At 37.2% G+C, this 17,803-nt stretch overlaps 2 protein-coding genes across 4 annotated transcripts; one reads left to right on the top strand and one right to left on the bottom strand.

Annotated features, from left to right (window-relative positions):
* The first annotated feature begins 327 nt into the window (after positions 1 to 327).
* Positions 328 to 3,737, top strand: LOC125213686 (flavin mononucleotide hydrolase 1, chloroplatic). Its single transcript, XM_048114359.1, has 7 exons — positions 328 to 654; positions 732 to 807; positions 2,179 to 2,230; positions 2,558 to 2,672; positions 2,756 to 2,826; positions 3,235 to 3,322; positions 3,494 to 3,737. Exons 1-7 carry the CDS (start codon positions 452 to 454, stop codon positions 3,621 to 3,623), a joined length of 735 nt encoding a protein of 244 aa, XP_047970316.1. The 5' UTR covers positions 328 to 451; the 3' UTR covers positions 3,624 to 3,737.
* Positions 3,738 to 4,017: 280 nt separating this feature from the next.
* Positions 4,018 to 5,716, bottom strand: LOC125211797 (protein BRICK 1). 3 transcript variants are annotated; one of them, XM_048111733.1, is made up of 4 exons: positions 5,546 to 5,716; positions 4,945 to 5,000; positions 4,421 to 4,586; positions 4,018 to 4,339 (listed from the first exon to the last, which is right to left on the bottom strand). In XM_048111733.1, exons 3-4 carry the CDS (start codon positions 4,551 to 4,553, stop codon positions 4,212 to 4,214), a joined length of 261 nt encoding a protein of 86 aa, XP_047967690.1. In that variant the 5' UTR covers positions 4,554 to 4,586; positions 4,945 to 5,000; positions 5,546 to 5,716; the 3' UTR covers positions 4,018 to 4,211. The 3 variants fall into 3 exon arrangements, with proteins under 3 accessions (XP_047967690.1, XP_047967689.1, XP_047967688.1); XM_048111732.1 differs by lacking the exon at positions 4,945 to 5,000 and having other exon boundaries at positions 4,421 to 4,589; XM_048111731.1 differs by lacking the exon at positions 4,945 to 5,000 and having other exon boundaries at positions 5,546 to 5,715.
* Positions 5,717 to 17,803: the final 12,087 nt, after the last annotated feature.

The following is a 17,803-nucleotide window of genomic DNA, read 5'->3' on the forward strand; positions in this document are numbered from 1 at the left end:
TCTACAAAAGATGTCATACTTGTGGGACGGCACGGAATTTTAGGACGTTTTGTTTTGTGTGTTAAATGGAGAGAGAAAATATAATTTTTATATTCATGTGAAAGAGAACTTTTTCTCAAAAAGACAAATGTGACATTTTTTTAGGATAAACTAAAAAAAAAGTGTGATATCTTTTGTGGGACAGAGGGTAAATATATAATTTATTGGATCAAATTTGTAAAATGAATATTTGTCCAATTTTGAATTTAGTCAAAGAATTCATATATGACCAAAAAAATTGGAGAGAATTTTAGAGTCCACATGCGTCAGTATCAGATTCGAGCACCAATTCAAATTTACCCACTCTAGTTGCTAAATAATTATTAATCTAATCCTAATCGAAAAAAAAGTAGGAAAAGGGAAAATTTGGATTCGTTAATATCGATTTCCTGCGGCGGCGGTGGTATATAATATGGCAGCTCAAAGATTGGTTTGGAGATTGAGTAGCTTTCCGGTGGCAAAAGTAGAGCAACGGCCGCCATTTACAGGTCGAGGTCGAATCAAAATGTCTGCCGCCAATTCGCATTCTACAAGAAAGCTGCCCATACTGCTTTTTGATATTATGGACACAATCGTCCGCGATCCTTTTTACCACCACATCCCTGCCTTTTTCGGGTATTCTTACTCTTTCTTCTCTCCCTAAATTTACCTGGAACTTAATTATTAATTGGTGTGTGTTTTCCTTTGTGCAGAATGTCTATGGATGAGCTTCTGGAATGCAAGCATCCTACTGCCTGGGTTGAGTTTGAGAAGGGTCTTATTAATGAGGTATAATATCAATTTTACTTTGCTTACCATTTTGTAGAAATGCCAGAATGAATATGAAGCAATGACTTGTTGATCCAAAGTTTCTTTCTTTATGTATTCATTAATCAATCCTGGTTCCTGTTTTGTAAATTGCCGAACCAGAATCGGGTGTTTCGCGGTTACAGTTTTTCGGCGGTTCTTTAAGGTTTTTCACGGTCTCGAACCGGCAGTTTTTGGTGGTTCTGACTCGGTTTCACGGTTTTTCGTGGTTCCGATCTAGAATTCCCGTCGGTTCCGGCACGGTTTCGGTTTTGGAATTTTGTAACCTAAACCGAACCACGGTTCCAAAAGTGACGTTTCGGTTCGATTTAAATCTCACTGTTCCGGTTCGAAACCGTAACCGGCGGTTACGGTTTCACGGTTAACCGGTCGAACTTGGGCATCTCTAGTAGTAACTAATAAATGGGACCTCCACCGCTTATAGAGTTGGCAATGGACAATGGAATACTAAAATCAGGTTGATCTATTTCTGATAGCCACTAAAAGCCCGAAATAGTGAAACCAATGTTGTAGGTAGTGATTAAACAGAATGTTACCTTTTTCAATCTAACCTATGAGGAGGAGCTCTTCAGATTGGCTATTCAAACTCCACGGTTTTTGTTGTGAGAGTGAGATAGATAGGTTACTGAGCTGGGGTAGGAGGGGTAAGTGTAAACCCAACTCAATTGCCCAAATGACCTTGCTCATTAGCCAAAGTGGAGAGGACCTTAGCTATTGTCTTTCCTGATTACTATATCTTCATACATGTCCTTCTAATCTTAGGGACACTACATATATTGAGGACTATTAGCTAATAACTGGCAATTATTAAGACTCACATTCAAATAACTTTTTCAACTCACTTTCCATTACATTTCTTAAAAGTTAAAACCTGTGCCCGGTCAAAGTGTGACAAAATTTAAGGGACGGAGGGAGTATATTATTGTGAAACCCATGGTACCCTTTAGCTCAACTCTCAGAAATACAAATAGGTTTAGAAGACTCTCCTACAGGTACTTGTTTGCACTGATATAGAATTTATTCGGAATAGCTCTTTAGCCTAATACTCCCTCCGTCCGCCATTAGGAGTCTCATTTCATTAGGTTAAGAAATGTTAAGAAAAGTGGGTGGAGAAAAGTTAGTAGAATAGGGATCCCACTAGCATATAGTATTAGTTTTAAATGAAATGTGAGTGGAATGAGTTAGTGGAAGGTGAGACCATATTACCATTTATGGTAAAATGAACCAGGACTCCTATTCGCGGACGGAGGAAGTATTAGAGTTCACTAGTCACTTTTTGATTGCCTACACATATTCTCTATATGTAAGTACATACAAGTTACTTCCTTTCAGGTTGAGCTGGCACAAAAGTTTTTTAAGGATGGGAGGCCATTTGACTTGGAAGGTAAAGTTAACAGATCTTGTGTATTATTCGACATAATATACCTGGTTCCTCATTGAAGTTTAGATCGAGAGCTGTAAATGGCTATTCAGAGCAACTTTTTGTCCGGACAATCAAATGTCGAGTTCATAATTTCAAAACTTAATCATGAACATATGTGTTTGAACTTCTAACCTGATAACTTTTTTCTTGCAAATTATTCCTGGTATGCATGAAACCGGCTTGATTATGTAACATTGGATGTGAGTCATGTGACTCAAATGGGTCAAAATTGCTAGCTTACAGCATAAGTTTGAGTGGATAGTCATGATCATGTCTGCTTTCTTGCAGGACTCAAAAGCTGCATGAGGAGTGCATATACCTACATTGAAGGAGTTGAAGAATTACTTATTGATCTAAAGAACGATGGATATGAAATGCATACTTCAACAAACTATCCCATTTGGTTTGTTTGAATGAACATGCTTTTGTGAAAGTTCTGAGAGGCATTGTCCTCTAGCTTCTTTTTTCTGAACTTTTCTGTTGCAGGTATGAAATCATTGAAGAAAAGCTAAAACTCTCATCCTACTTGTCTTGGACATTCTGTTCATGCACAATGGGTACCTTTTTCTTCCCTGGCCTTTTTTTGCTTGCTATTCTCATTACTGTGATAGCAAAGTGAAACTGAATTGGGTAGTCATCGTTGCTATATATAACAGGTGTGGACAAACTGTTCATTGCTTGTATTGGACCAATAGGCATAAAATTAGGAAGCTATTCTAGGTTTAACTTTGGAGGATGTCTGGGTTTGCAGAGTGATGTGCATTTAACTATTCTGCAAAAGTAGTTGTTCAAATTATTTTTCCACACAATTTTGAATCCTATGTTTTCATATTGATTCAGAAGTAGTTCCTGCCAGAAAAAGTAGAAAACTTGGCTGAAATCTCTGTTTGCATTATCAGTTGCACACAATTCTATTCCCAATTTTCACCATGCAAAAGTGGGATGATGAAAATAAATCAATGCAGGAAAAAGGAAGCCTGATCCTGACTTCTATATGGATATGTTGAAGCACTTAAAGGTCGGGCCAACATCATGTATCTTTATTGATGACAGGTAATATTACTGTTCTAAGAGCAACCGCAGTGCACCGTCTCTTATCCATCCCCTAGATAGACTTTTTACCTCATTCCGTAGCTTAGGTTCCTGAATTTATTGTTAAACTAGGAATTGAAGGACTATGCTTTATTCTGAATAATAGGATTCTTGTAATGTTTTGGCTAACAGGATGAAAAATGTTGAGGCTGCGCTCCATGCTGGCTTCAATGGCATCCACTTCAAAACTGCTGATTCATTGCGAAAGGACCTCTCTGATCTTGGGGTTATTTTGCATACTGAAAACCCAAATTTCAGTTGATTTTTAATTCTTTGTTCAAGATATGTAGATTACACCTCCTTTTCGATTTTAAACCATACATGTTCCTCTCCTTCTTTGTATATTTTGCAATAAATGTATTATCTTTCGATTCAATTTAGGTCCTTAAATTTTGGTACAAGAAAAACATAATCTGTGTCTCAGTTTGACAGGAGCTATTCTTGTAAGTTTGCACCAAACTCAAACTCATTTTTGAGTATGTCACACCAAATAGTAATTTTACTCCACTCATATTTTACACCATTTTTTAGTATATATCTCACAATTTTTGCAATAGCTCCATATTTGGTGTTATTCCGTAGAAAAAGACAAAAATGGGTTTGAGTTTGCAATATGATTGAAGGAGTTTTCTATACCAAAAATGAGATTTGGTGTATGGTTGGAAATGGCCTTAGTTGGAAGTAATTCCATGTAAATCGCAGTACATAAAATGAGGTGCAGCACCACATTCGGGGTCAAATATTTGTTTTACATCTCGATATACATTGGTGTAAGAAACAAATGAATATATAGTGTAGTCCAGCAAATTAACCACATGTTGTCATTTTTCACAAAGATGGTGAGAGGAGATCAAGTAGAAGTGAAGAGAGCAGGATTAGCTGTGGCATTGCTGACTTGCACTTCCAGCAATTCCAAGCGCCGCTCCAACGTACCCAGCTTCTCATTCAGTTTTGATAATTTGTTTTTTGTAGTAGATTCTGTTTTTCAAAACAAAACAATGACAATGAAATAAGTAATGAGAAAAATGTCAAATTATGAGGGAATTCGAGCAGGCATACCAAATTGCACAAGGAAGTCAAACAGGCGTCGAACATTGAGGGAGACGTGAGAAATAAATTCTCGATTCTCCCAGTCAGCTTGGACTGCGATTCCCACATTCACAGCATTCGTTATCCCCCCAGCTCGAGCCATCTTTTAGACTCGACAGTAATACTTTGTTCCCTACTGCTGCCAAAAACACTAACTAGATTGAGAAAAGCAACATGTATTACCAAACTCCACAAGCTCCATTTTGATTTTGTGCAAGGAAATGGAAATCCTATCATTTTGGTACAGCTTAGGAAATAATATGTGACATGTTAACAACACACAGCCACTAAACCTTTACACATTCAAATCTAAACTCAATAAGGCAAAGAAAGAAAACATCATAGTTCCCATTCCCTTCTCTTCCACTTGAGCAAGTATGAGGTCATATGTGCAAACATAGCCAAAACAGTTGTTTCAGTAATTCAACACGACCAAGAACATATGTATATGTAAACGAAAATATAATCGGACGAAACTCCCGATCTTAATTCACCTCATAAAATGCAGAAAAGATCTCTCCAGAGCCATGAACATCAAGAATTTATCAAGCTATAAGAGAAGCAAGTTTAACATCAATCCACCAATAAACGAAATTTTCTGTACTTGCAAACAGAATCATCAAGTCTAAGTTTAATAAACAGAAAAATGTGATTCTCCTCATTTGACAAAGAAATTCACTAGGATTTTTTATCTCAGCAGTAACAACAATACAAGGTGAAAAAAATGCACAATAAATTTCATCATACAATCAAATTTAGAGCAAGGGATTTATCTGAATAATGATTGCATTGGATAACCAAGATGAATGGATGGAGATTGCAGATCTAAAACATTACACTGTCTCTCCATCTTTATTTGATTAAATTACTCAAAACAAAAGGGGGGAAAACGTTACCTTCCATTAGATTTCAGGAAAACATAGGTTAACCCAAATTTAAAGAAACCCCGGGAAATCAAATGAGAGACCCGAAAACATTAAAAACACTACCAAAAGATGAAGCCTTGCGCAACTTAGCATATTGTAAGATCTGAATCAGCACAAAAAGGTTCAATATCCAAACAATGTAAACTTAGGATTCAGAGATTAGGTTTACCTAAACCCCCGATTAGTGAGCAGCAGAAGAATTCGGAGCTAAAAGGGGGCGAAATCCTTTTCGAGCAAGGTAAAATTTCAGGGAGCAATAGTGGTATAGTGGGATATTTTGCAATTATCAAGCTTGTAGGAACCGAAATGTGTGGGTGGCTTTCGACTTTCGATTTTGACGTAATTTTAAGGAAACTCTCTCTTTATGTAGGGTAGACATGCTCAAACTAAACCGCATTGAATCGGTGGTTAACTGTCGGTTCCTAATCAGTACTGAAACCAATACTATGATTCTGAACCGTCGGTTCAACGGTTTCAACGGTCCGGTTCAAGTTCGTGATATTCATAAATTAAAATCGTTGGTTCGCAAGTTCAAAGTAGGTTTCAGGCTAGGGTGTAGCCTTTTCAAGCGTTTCAGGTGTAGGGTTACAGAAAACCGGTGGTTTTCCATAAGAAACCGACGGTTTTGTCTAGAACTGCTAGTTCGGGCCGGTTCCGGTGACTTTTCATGTGGCAGGTGTAGGCCTAAAAAGTGGTTAGAAACTGGCGGTTTTCTTTGGAACTGTTTCAATTCGAAAACCATCGGTTCTGTCAGAAAACCGACAGAAACTTAAAAAATTCAATTTTTTTTATAAATCTGATTTCTCCCAAATTTTCTTTAATAAATACCTTCTTCCTCATTATTTCTGCTCACCCCATTCTTGTGTTAACAAGTACATTTCTCTTCTCAATCTTAATCTCTCTTTTCTCTATCATCATTCTCTCAAATTTGCTCACGTTGTTTACTATTTTACTTGTTGTGCTCATAATTTACTTTAAGTTGTTCTTTACTTATCATTCAATACTCCATATTCTATACTACTTTCACTTTGTTTGGAATATGTTCTTCTCGTGGTGGTGATTGAGGCAAAGGAATTGCCCAAGATCAAAGTAGTCCTCAAAGATCAGGCGACCTAGTCATCGAGAAGTTATGGAAGAGGTTTTCCGAGTTGCGGTTGAACGCATGCAAGTGAGATCTAAATATTTTACAAATTATTTTTTGAATTCATAATTTCATAAGATTGAGTTCTTGATCATTTTATGCTCGATGTTTAATCCATACCTACTACTTACTCCCTCCGTCCCCGATTAAGAGTCACACTTTTCCATTTCGGTCCGTCCCCAATTAAGAGTCACACTTCATTTTTACCATAAATAGTAAGTAGGTCTCACATTCCAATAACTCAATTTACTCACATTTTATTATAAAACCAATATAAAAAAATGGGTCCCACATTCCACTAACTTTTTCAACCAACTTTTCTTTACATTTCTTAAAACCCGTGTTTGGTCAAAGTGTGACTCATAATGGGGGACGGAGGAAATATATAATATTGTAGATTGAAGAGTCATGCTACTTACCTAAATGCATGGTGGGAAGGATGGTGGTAATTACACAGGGAGCCAAGAGTACAACATGAATTTATCGTTGGACGACGACAATGATGATAGATCTCTTATTCCGTCGAGCAGCAGCCAAAATGACAAAATGCCTCCCCCTCCACCTCCACCTGGACGAAAAGGCGGTAAAAAGGCACCAACAAAGTTGAGATTTGATATTTTTGTTAAACATTACAAGAAGGTTCCGATAGTAATTCCATGCCTTGATGATCCGCTCTCTCAAGAAGAGACATCGGAATATCATGCATATTGTAACTATTGCACCAAAGTCTACCAATTTCTAGCTGGCGAGGGATATGACACTCTCTATCGTCATTTGAAGACAAAGCATCCAGTCGTATATGGACATACCTCTACCCAAACCCAACTAAACTTCCCTCTCGGTGGCTCAGATTCGTCTCAATCAAGTACATTTATTTTTAAATCTGATCTTAAAAATCATACTGAAGCTATAACTAAATGGAAAATATGAGGTTTGTGTTAACACTACTTATAATGTGGATTCAAAAAGAATAAGTAGATCCATTATTTAACGATCTACTGTTCGACAAGTTATGGAGAAAAAAAATTGAATTAGCACGTTATTTAGTCAACTTGGGACACAAAGTGAACATTTGCTCTGATGTATGGACTGATTATTTCAATAGACAATCATAATTGGGCATTACAGTTAATTTTGTGGACAATAGTTGAAGTTTGAATAAGCGTTTATTTGGTTTTAGAGAATTTCCTACACATTGCTTCAGTTTTCAATGAACTTCAGTTATTCAAGTTTTCAATGAGCGTTTAATTATTCAAGTTTTCAATGAACTTCAGTTATGCAATAAGATATTTCTGTTGGTTTTAATAATGCAATTACTAACACTGCAAGTATTAGCGACTTGATTGCGGCTTGTTCTCCAGTTATTGATGGTAAGTATTTTCTTTATCAAAGATACATATGTCATATTTTGAATATGTGTACAAGATGTGGCTTCAATTATGACAAAAGCATGTTCAAACTATTAGAACTGCTGTTAGATTGATCCATTAAAAGTCTCCTATTGGCAAATCTTGGAAAAAATATTGCCATCAAAAGAAAATAAGATCCATTAAATTTAGTATGGATGTGTCTCACATATGGAACTCCACATATAATTGTCTAAATTCTGCTTTGACATCAAACAAATTATTTTTGTGATATTTTAGGACTCATCCCGTTCCTGATTTATTTCTATTGCATAGTTGTTGGGACCAAAGCATGAGTTTATTTAAATTGTTCAAAAATTTCAAAAATGCGACCGTTAAAATTATCAGGTGTTTATTATCGCACATCTGTTCGTGTTTTAGAGCATTGCATGTATATATCACTTGGTTTTAAGACATGCATGAAAAATGCTAGATCATCTCCTGAATTGATGTTTGTTTTATACTATATGATTGATAAATGGCTTAAGCATTTCAGTGAGATTCCCACAGTGTTTTTGATAATTTGATTGCAAAGGTCTTTGATCCGAAGTGGAAATTAGCTGGTACCTCAAAGATTTTAGATTTTTACTATAACAACTTGAGTACTATTGATCTTGGTCCACTTCGAGAATTGCAATCGGGAACCAATGACGAATATGAAGTAAACCTATCTGAGACATTTCAAATAAAGCTCCCGAGTTAGTCAATAGTCCAACATACCTCGAGTTTAACTTGTGTGCTCTTTATGCCGAATATGAAGCCAAGTATAACACTACCCACCAAGTATGCTCTAGACCTCTCCCTCAACAACAAAATTTTGGCTTTGCATTTCAAATGGATTATGATGACCCCGACGCGCAATCCCAATTAGCTGACCTATACAGCTACAAAACCAACGGAATGTTGAGCTCAGCAAGTTCGGTAAGTGGGTTAAACTTATATTTTGAATCATGCTTTTCCTTTAATGATGAAGGTCCTACTCCTGCCCAAATCGATGACCTCGATTGGTGGGACACACAAAGATTTTTCCTTACTTGCGTCAATGACCACGAAGAGTTTTTCGGTTCCTCACTGTCGAGTCCGCTTTCAGTGTTGGAGCATGTGTCTTAGACGAAAGAAAAAGTAATCTCTCAGCGAGAAATATGGAAGCTGTGATGTTACTTGATGATTGGGCCAAAGCTGACATTCGAGAACAAGAACCAAATTGGGACACTCATGCAGAGGAAGAAGACGAAGTATACACCGAGGATAGAACATAGGACAACCGCCAACCGTCGGCCAAGCCAAATAGGTAAGTCAGGTAAGAGAACTATGTGAATCAATGCAATTGGATATTGAGAATACGTAGGCACCTCAACTTGAAGCTAGGGCTTGTTAAAACTAGTATGAGAAGGTTAGTATTTTAACGAAGATTAATCATTTTATATATTTTTTTAAACGTCCCAAACTAAAGTAATTCATTTGCTCTTAAATTTTTTTTTTGTTACAGTGTCTTTTATTTTCATTTGCTCTTAAATTTTTTTTTTTGTTACAGTGTCTTTTATTTTTTTATGTTGTCTACACTCACTGTCTATTATTTAAAAAATCATTTTGAAGATTGTAGACGATTTATAGGACCATTTACTTTATTTCATTTTTATATTGGATTCCATATTCAATCAACCTTTTATATTCATAATCTAATTTTACTCAACTTAGTTGACACTAAATACTTTATAACTCGTGTCTAGTCGAAATGGATCTTTAAATAGTGGATTGATGGAGTATTTTATCTTGAAATTTGATGTCATTAATATTAGAAATGAGTCAATCACCGATTAAAATGTCTTATAAAAGTTCTTAAGAATTATGCATACCTAACTAGATAAACTAGTACTCCCTCTGATACAGCCTGCAGAAGATGATGAAGATGATGAATTCGAATTCATAGATGGATTTGGTTGGCGATGTGTTGTGATGGGTTATGGAGGTGGATTCTTAGTTGGGATTGGAATTGGTTACATGATTATAAGAAGCGGAAGACCAAGATGGTTAGTGGAATTCTTTTTCGGGGTTGGTTATACATATAAGACGAAGAAGAGACGCAACAGAGTTACACCAACACGAACACGCAGGGGAACTTAATGAATTGTATGCTATTTTTGTTTAATTTGGAACTTTTGCTTGAGTTGTTTCAAGTTTTCTTTCTTATTTTTTTCCCTTTTTTTTCAGAGTTACCTAATTGCTAACTACAATTAAATAATAGCCTTAGATATTCAAATCAAGGGTCTAGATCATCAGCCCTGAAATGTCAATACGATAAAAAAAACGTCGGGTATTAAGGTCAATTTACAACAAATTAATTGTAACTAACTTTTGAAAAATATTTCATAACTTTAAAATGCATATAACTTTCTCGATTTAAATTATTTTTTCGCACAACATATATCAAATTAAAGATAATTTCATAAGGATTCTAACAAGATCGGAACGTAAAAATTTAAAACAAAATTCAAAATTTTTAAAAATTTTCGTACCGCACAAATGTCAACATAGTATATAAAATATGTAAATATAATACATGTAGAATGTCAATATAAGAAATGTGTTAACATTCTCAAAGCATTGTGTTGACATTCTCAAAACATTGTATTGATATTTTCGAAACACTATATTGACATTTTCATACAAAATCCTAATTTTGTAGTTTTTTTTTCAATTTAATTAATAAAAACGAAAATTATACGTGGCAAATTGTAGAGCACAAGTTTTCTAAAATCATATGGTCTAAAATTCCATAACTTTTTAAAATCAATCTGACATGCATGAAAATTGATAATTACAATTTTGAAGTATCAAAATGTATAAACGCACATGATCTAAAAACAGATGAAATGTTAATTCAAAAATGGGAATCTTTAAAAAAAAAACGTGTTTGTATAAATATGCATACAACAAAAAAAGGGAATTTTCAATAAAATAATCGAACTATTAACATTTTTGTAAAAAAATATCATCACTTCTCTAAATATGCAATTAGAGCATACTAAGCAATAATTAGACTATTATTGTTGTTATTATAACTAATACTACTAAAGCACTTCCCTCTCTATTGCTTCAACCAAAATAAATTTCACCAACCATCTTGGCCTTCCATAGCAAATAACTACATATAGCCCATATACACTCCAACATCCATACCTCAACTGTTGGAAGTGTGGCTGAATCAAAATAAGCCTTTTAATCGTAAACGGGGAGAGTAGTTTCAAAGTAAACGCCATTAAAGATTATAGTTGGAATAAAATAATGACTCCACAAAGACTAGGAATGATCAATGGAAGACTTGAAGTCAAGTGAGCAACTCTATAAATCTAAAATTCTGCACTAACACAATATTATTCCTCTTCAATGGCTCTCTCGTTGCTTTTGCTATTACTTTTCACCGTTCTACTTTCACCAACATTTGCTCAAACAAAACATTGCATAGAGAATGAGAAAACTTTGTTGCTTGAGTTGAAGAACCAATTGGTATTCGATTCATCTTATTCAGAAATACTGGTGCACTGGAATCAAAAGGATGATTGTTGCTCTTGGGAGGGTGTGGAGTGTGACGACGCAGGCCATGTTATCCGTCTGGGAATCAACAATGAGGGTATCTTAGGTGGACTAAACGAGTCGTCGAGTCTTTTCAGGCTCAACTACTTGGAAGAGCTGAACTTGGCACACAATTTAATCTCAGGTTCCTTACCACACAACATTACAAATCTTAAAAGATTGTCTTCTTTGGACCTGTCTGGTTGCAGTTTCAGTGGCGCGATTCCTTCCATGCTCGGAAATCTGACTCAACTTGTTGATCTGAAGATGGCATACAACAACTTCGGCGGCTCAATTCCTTCCGGCCTCTTTGAAGGTTTTTCAAAGTTGAGTATATTGATTTAAGTATCAATTCACTAAGTGGTAGCATACCCGTATCTATGTTTAATGTACCTTCACTAAGGGAGATTTACTCCTACCTCAACCAACTTAGCTGTAAAAGTGGATGAATTTGCTGTTGTAAATATATCTCAGCTTTATTGGTTAGATTTCAGCTATAATAGACTGGAGAGCCCTATTCCTAACTCTTTTCATCAACCTTCCAAGTCTCAATTATCTTGATCTTTCTTACAACTTGTTCAATGATACTTTTCAACTAGACGAGTTTCTAAGCCTTCTCAACCTTGAAAGTCTACATCTTTCCAACAACAGCTTGTCACTTTCGAGTTCATACAGTTTCCTGTAAACCAATCCTCCTTAGAGTTGCTTTCTTTGACATTTCGGATAACATGATTGCGGGGAAATTCCTAATTGATCTGGAAAATCGGAAATGGGTCACTACATTGTTTGGACCTTCTTGTAATATGCTGGTTGGTCTCCAAAGCCCTATCGCATCCCCACTTCTCTCCGGTATCTGGACTTGCACTCAAAACCAGCTTCCATGAGTTTCCTACCTTGAAGGTCTAGGTCTTTCCAACAACTTGTCACTTTCAAGTTCATGACAGTTTCCCGTAAACCAATACTCCAGTTTAGAGTTCTCTGACTTTTCGGATACATGATTGCTGGGAAATTCTTAACTGATCTGGGAATCGCGAAATACTTTAATCAACATGACTTTTGATTAAGAAGTCGGTTAATTATGTAGTTATAAATGGATTGTCACCTTATTTCGTGAATAGACGGTTTGAGTCCATAGCAAGTATGCATGCAAATGGATAGACACAAGTATATTCTGCGTGCTCTCGGCAAGACGTACTTATACACATATATTTTATAGTATTTATACATTAAAGTTCTTGATTCTTTATCCACGTTAACGCAAAGGCCAGCTTCAAAAGCGATAACATCACTAAGGAGATCCAAATAAAGATATGACGAATATCGCTAGTGGACTTTAACCCTATATCAAATACAAAAAGCATGGATGGGAGGTTGGTAATTTTATCCCCACTTTATAGTATAAATGTTGTGGTTGAATTAATTCAAATCTAGAATTAGATTTCATTATCAAATCATTACGCTGAGATATGGCTTACATTTGTTGCTAGCCTATTCTGCGATTCATTTTGTTTCCTATCAAGACATTGAAAAATCGATTCAACCTGTAAATAGATGAATGATTAGTTTTTTTCTCATATGTAATTCTCTCTGCTTAAAATAAAAAGCAAGATTATAGTTTTTCTCGTGATTCTCTGCTAATTTATTGTTTCTGTTAGAATTATATTATACCTAATATGTTCTAAACATAAAATTACACATGAGAAAAACTATAATGTTGCTCTTTCTACTTCATTCACGATTCATTTATTTTGTGCTTGATATGCTTTTTCAATGTCTGATGGTAACATAATGACATATTGAAGCATTAGGCACTGAATCCTTCAAATGTTCTTCATAGTTGGTCAGTTTGTCGAGGCGGTCAAAGACAAATGTGAGCTAGAATTAGATTGGCTCATTATGTCTCACTTTTCCCATGTGAAAAGTACTACAATGAATTATCAATTAATTTCTTATATCTGAGATTCTAGATAGTGACATGTATGATATACAACAATATATGCATTATGGTTTGATGGTAGTTGTCATGGAAGTGTGCAACTGTTGGAGGTGAAACTCTTTGTTACGGAAAAACGAAATATATAAAAGGAAATTTTGAAATTGTCGGGGGTTCCATGGGCCCCAAGACCATATGTAGGTCTGCTACTGTTCCCCAACTCGCCTCTATATTGAAATTGTCGCTCTTTCATTCTAAATCTACATATCAATGTTTTTTTCTTATCATTTAGTTATTTACTATTTAGTAGTAGTACACTTAAAGTTTCTAACTAATGTTTGATTAAATATAAAAAATTATTAGTCGCAATAAAGAGTACGATTTAGCTTCTAACTAATGTTTGATTAAATATAAAAAATTAGTAGTCGCAATAAAGCGTTATGCTTGGATATACTCTTTATTAATTATGATTTCTAATTCTAATCATGCTCATATTTGGTGAAATAGCATGCATTTTCTTATTTTAGTTTAAATATTTAAAATATTTTCTAAATATTGTATAAATATTTAAGAACTTCAATTTCTAATAGTAAAAAATTTATAATAACACTAAAGTAATCTATTTTTTCTGTACAATAAAGTTGCTTCATAGAAAAAAAAAAATTGAAATAACAAAAGAAAAAGATAGATTGAAATTTCAAATTGTTGGTTTTGTGGAATTAAGGAGATAACCTGGACGACATAACTAAAGAAGTGAATACAGAAATGAACTGAAACAAAATTACAAACGGAAATCGAACTATAAACCGTAGAATGAAATAGCCGAGGCCGAGGAGGCCTCTTCCGCAAGACGAAATACGCCACGTAGTGTTTCTTTCTACGATGCTTTCATCCTTAAAAGATAAAACGGTCAAGGTCAGAAGAAGACCGCTTATCAACAGAGTCTGCGACTTGATGGAGGAGAGGGCAGAGTTTTGAGCGTAAAAACAATGCACAGGGATGAGAGAAAGGTACGGTGCAGAGTGTGGATTCTAGTTTCGTGTCTGGGAATGCTAGAATCGACAAGCCTATTTATAGTCACCCACTATTGTGGGTCAACATAGCCTTGATGGCTATCATCAACGCTAGACCTGAATCTGCCGCTCTGCGACGAGGCGTTATTAAAGCCGAGAGGCTGAATCTAGAAGCTCTAGATTCGATCATGACGTTGGACGATTTACGTCGGCTTACCGCGGCCATAATTAATTATGCCATCCCACTTGCGTCACGACGTGAAACGGTGGTGGTTCAAAAGTTAACTAGACCCACTAGCCTGGGCCAAGCCCAAGCCTAGCCCAAAGACCAATTGCCAAGATCCAAGTCCGAAGTCCAAGTCCAAGGACAAGGCAAAGGCAAAGCACTGTCGGCTCGCGGCGGGCGGGCTGCGCGTGGCACATGGTGCTCTACCGCCCATCTACCCATCATAATTATTTGGTAATATCCTTCTGTCAAATACTAGTTTAATAAGTTGTAACTTCCAATGTGGGATAATTAACTCTCTTAATTATTCCCTAAGCTTCTCTCATAGCTCATTAAGTTTGCAATTTTGCACAACCTTAATCCATTATTTCTCACTCACCGAGAATCAGATTTGAGAAAATGAATATACCATGATCATCTACTCCGACCGTAGATCTAAATTTATTTATTTAATTTCACAAAATTAAATGTCTCGTGAAATTATAATTTGGTCAAAGTCCATTGACAGGCATAGATTCCAACAATCCCCCACATGAGTGGAAATAGCCAAATGCATATGCATGCAAACACAAGCTCAACCCTCGAGAGGTATATAAGCATAAGGATAGGTAGCATTTAGCTTTGATCCTTCCATAGTCAACGCGTCGGACAGAGGCCTAGTAGCGATGCTTGAACTAGCTCTACCTGCTGCACCGAGACAACGGTGTGCTTGGCCACTTAAACACCTCACCCTCATCCGTTCTCACGCTTTGTGTCCTGCGGCCTTGGACACCACTTTGGATTCATAAGTGTGTAATTTGAAGCGGCCACACTTACATCTACATAGGTGATTCCTACCGAGTATCTTGCCCTACTCGGTCTCTTGAGAACCCAATCTCCTCGAGACTTGTGAATCATTAAAAAAGTCATGATTTATCCTCACCATAGCAAGGCAATTTTCAACACTCTATTGCTCTTGTGGAGTATGTAGATGAGCGCTTTCACATACGAACTCTCATGCTAAGCCCCATCGGGAATCCAAGCTTCGGGATCTCCTTTACCATCACGCAGTCATTACCACTTACGACAATTCTTTGGGCCAGGATTTCTAACCCATTCCCTCTAGCAACTTATTCACATTTGATCACTAAACCCTTGTTGGGCTAATTCGCTAGATTATCTATCGACTCTTATACAATCACCGAAATCACGCCCGCTGGGTGATCAAATGTCTCGTCGTGACATGTCGTCTTACCTGACATGTCGAAACTTTACCGTTATAAAAGCTATTGTTCATTTCTCCCGATGGGCTGGCTCTCGCTATCACATGAATCAACACTCGGTGGCACGCTTAGACCAATTCCTTCGCATGGCGCTCGAATCCAAGCCACCGCCAACGCTCTTAGTATGATCTGTGTTGTTCTCCGACGCAATCTTGACCACTTGTATGTCTCCTCTCTCGCACTATATCTCTCGATGATATTTATTACTTCCTCTCAATGTGTTTGCTCGCTGCGAGCTCTGGTTCCGACTTGCCACGCGACCGTAATCGCCACAATAAATGGCGATGCTCTTTGGAAGATTCGTAACCACACCTAAGTCCATAAGAAAGTTCTTTGAGCCATACAAACCTCCTTGCGCCCTCCGAAGCGGCCACACATTTCTCCGGGCCTTCCATGGCAGTAGTCCGCAATGCATTGCCACACTCTTCCAAATTACGCCCACCTCCTAAGGTAAACACATAACTAAATAGATTTCCCGAGTCCCGGGACGTCTGAAAGTCCGAATCAAGATATCCCAAAGGATATAGTCGCCTCGCTTTGTAAAACTGTAATGATAGTCCTTAGTCCGTTTAAGGTAATTTTCGAGTATGTTCTTTACCGTACCCAATGTCTGCCCGGATTGATCGATATCTTGCTACTATGCCACAAGAAAGCTGAAATATCGCTCAGACAAAGCATAGCATACATGAGACTGTACCAACTGTCATAGCTTATGGTATCCTTCTCATCTTCGCGATCTCGCATGCAACCTTAGGACACATCTCTTTGAGATATCTGGATGCCATGTCTCCAAAGGTGTTAAACCTTCGCATCTTGCATGCTAAAAACGATCAGTACAAAAGATCGATGTAGTTTTGGATAAGCACAACATCCTTTCGCCCATCCCGGCGGACCCGATTCCTGATTTGTCCCGCATCTCCCATATCTCTTCATCTCGAACCGGTTCGACAACCAGTTCGAACCGATGACAACATCTTTTATTGTTTCCACCAGGTGTTAATGTCACCTACATATGATGAAACCGCAACACCACATTCCCTTTTTCTACCTTCTGTACACACAAGTCGTTAAAGCATTTTTCAATCCAAACTTCAGGAATCAGCTTGATCGAAGCACCGATTCCATGATCTAGATGCTTGCTCTCGAGGCCATAAATGGCCTCTCTAAGCTTCCAAACCATGCGCTCTTTTCGCTCTCGACGCATAACCCTCGGGTTTTTCCATGTAGATGGTCTCCTCAAGACTACCGTCTCAAGAACGCAGCCTTAACGCTCCATCCGCCACACATCCCAATCCATGTAAGTCAAAGTATGCATAAATAAGATCCGGATTTCCATTTCAGCATACACCGGGGAGTAAGGTCTCGTCGTAATCGACACCTTCCTTTCGGGTATACCTCTAACACCAGTCTTCCTTAAAAGACTTTAACTGTCCACTGATCCTCGCTTACATTTGTATATCCACTGCTCCCACGTAAGACAGCTCTTCTGCAGATCTTCCACAACCATACGTTCGTCTACTCATGTATCGTAGTTCCAACTTAATGCTTTCACCCATTCGCAATGATCGATATTCCGCTCGCGCCCGCAAAGTTCCAGGATCTCAGCACTCATGTCCGAGGAGTGATTCATAGATTCTCCCAAACCAATGTACCTGCTCATGAGAGACCCTCCCACTGCGGGGCGCAAGACTACAATATTGGGGTGTGTAAATTGAAGGGTTCGGAACAGTTGTACTGTACTTGCTCTGGTTAATGGAACTTGTGACTGAAGTGAGTTTTCAAGAGCCACCTCACTAGCTGGCTGAGGTGATTCATACAGTCTTCCTCTAAGAATGTCGTGCACATCACAACGACTTTCTTAGCATGCACTGAA

This window comes from Salvia hispanica, chromosome 3, assembly GCF_023119035.1.
Source record: "Salvia hispanica cultivar TCC Black 2014 chromosome 3, UniMelb_Shisp_WGS_1.0, whole genome shotgun sequence".
Lineage (NCBI taxonomy): Eukaryota > Viridiplantae > Streptophyta > Magnoliopsida > Lamiales > Lamiaceae > Salvia > Salvia hispanica.

What these genes read in the sequence shown, in the direction of transcription:
- LOC125211797 (XM_048111732.1), bottom strand. Translation starts at nt 4,553, where the DNA reads ATGGCTCGAGCTGGGGGGATAACGAATGCTGTGAATGTGGGAATCGCA. An exon ending in TGACTTCCTTGTGCAATTTG is followed by an intron (nt 4,340 to 4,420) that starts GTATGCCTGCTC and finishes TTTGAAAAACAG; the next exon opens with AATCTACTACAAAAAACAAA.
- LOC125213686 (XM_048114359.1), top strand. Translation starts at nt 452, where the DNA reads ATGGCAGCTCAAAGATTGGTTTGGAGATTGAGTAGCTTTCCGGTGGCA. An exon ending in GAGGCCATTTGACTTGGAAG is followed by an intron (nt 2,231 to 2,557) that starts GTAAAGTTAACA and finishes GCTTTCTTGCAG; the next exon opens with GACTCAAAAGCTGCATGAGG. An exon ending in TCAACAAACTATCCCATTTG is followed by an intron (nt 2,673 to 2,755) that starts GTTTGTTTGAAT and finishes TTTCTGTTGCAG; the next exon opens with GTATGAAATCATTGAAGAAA.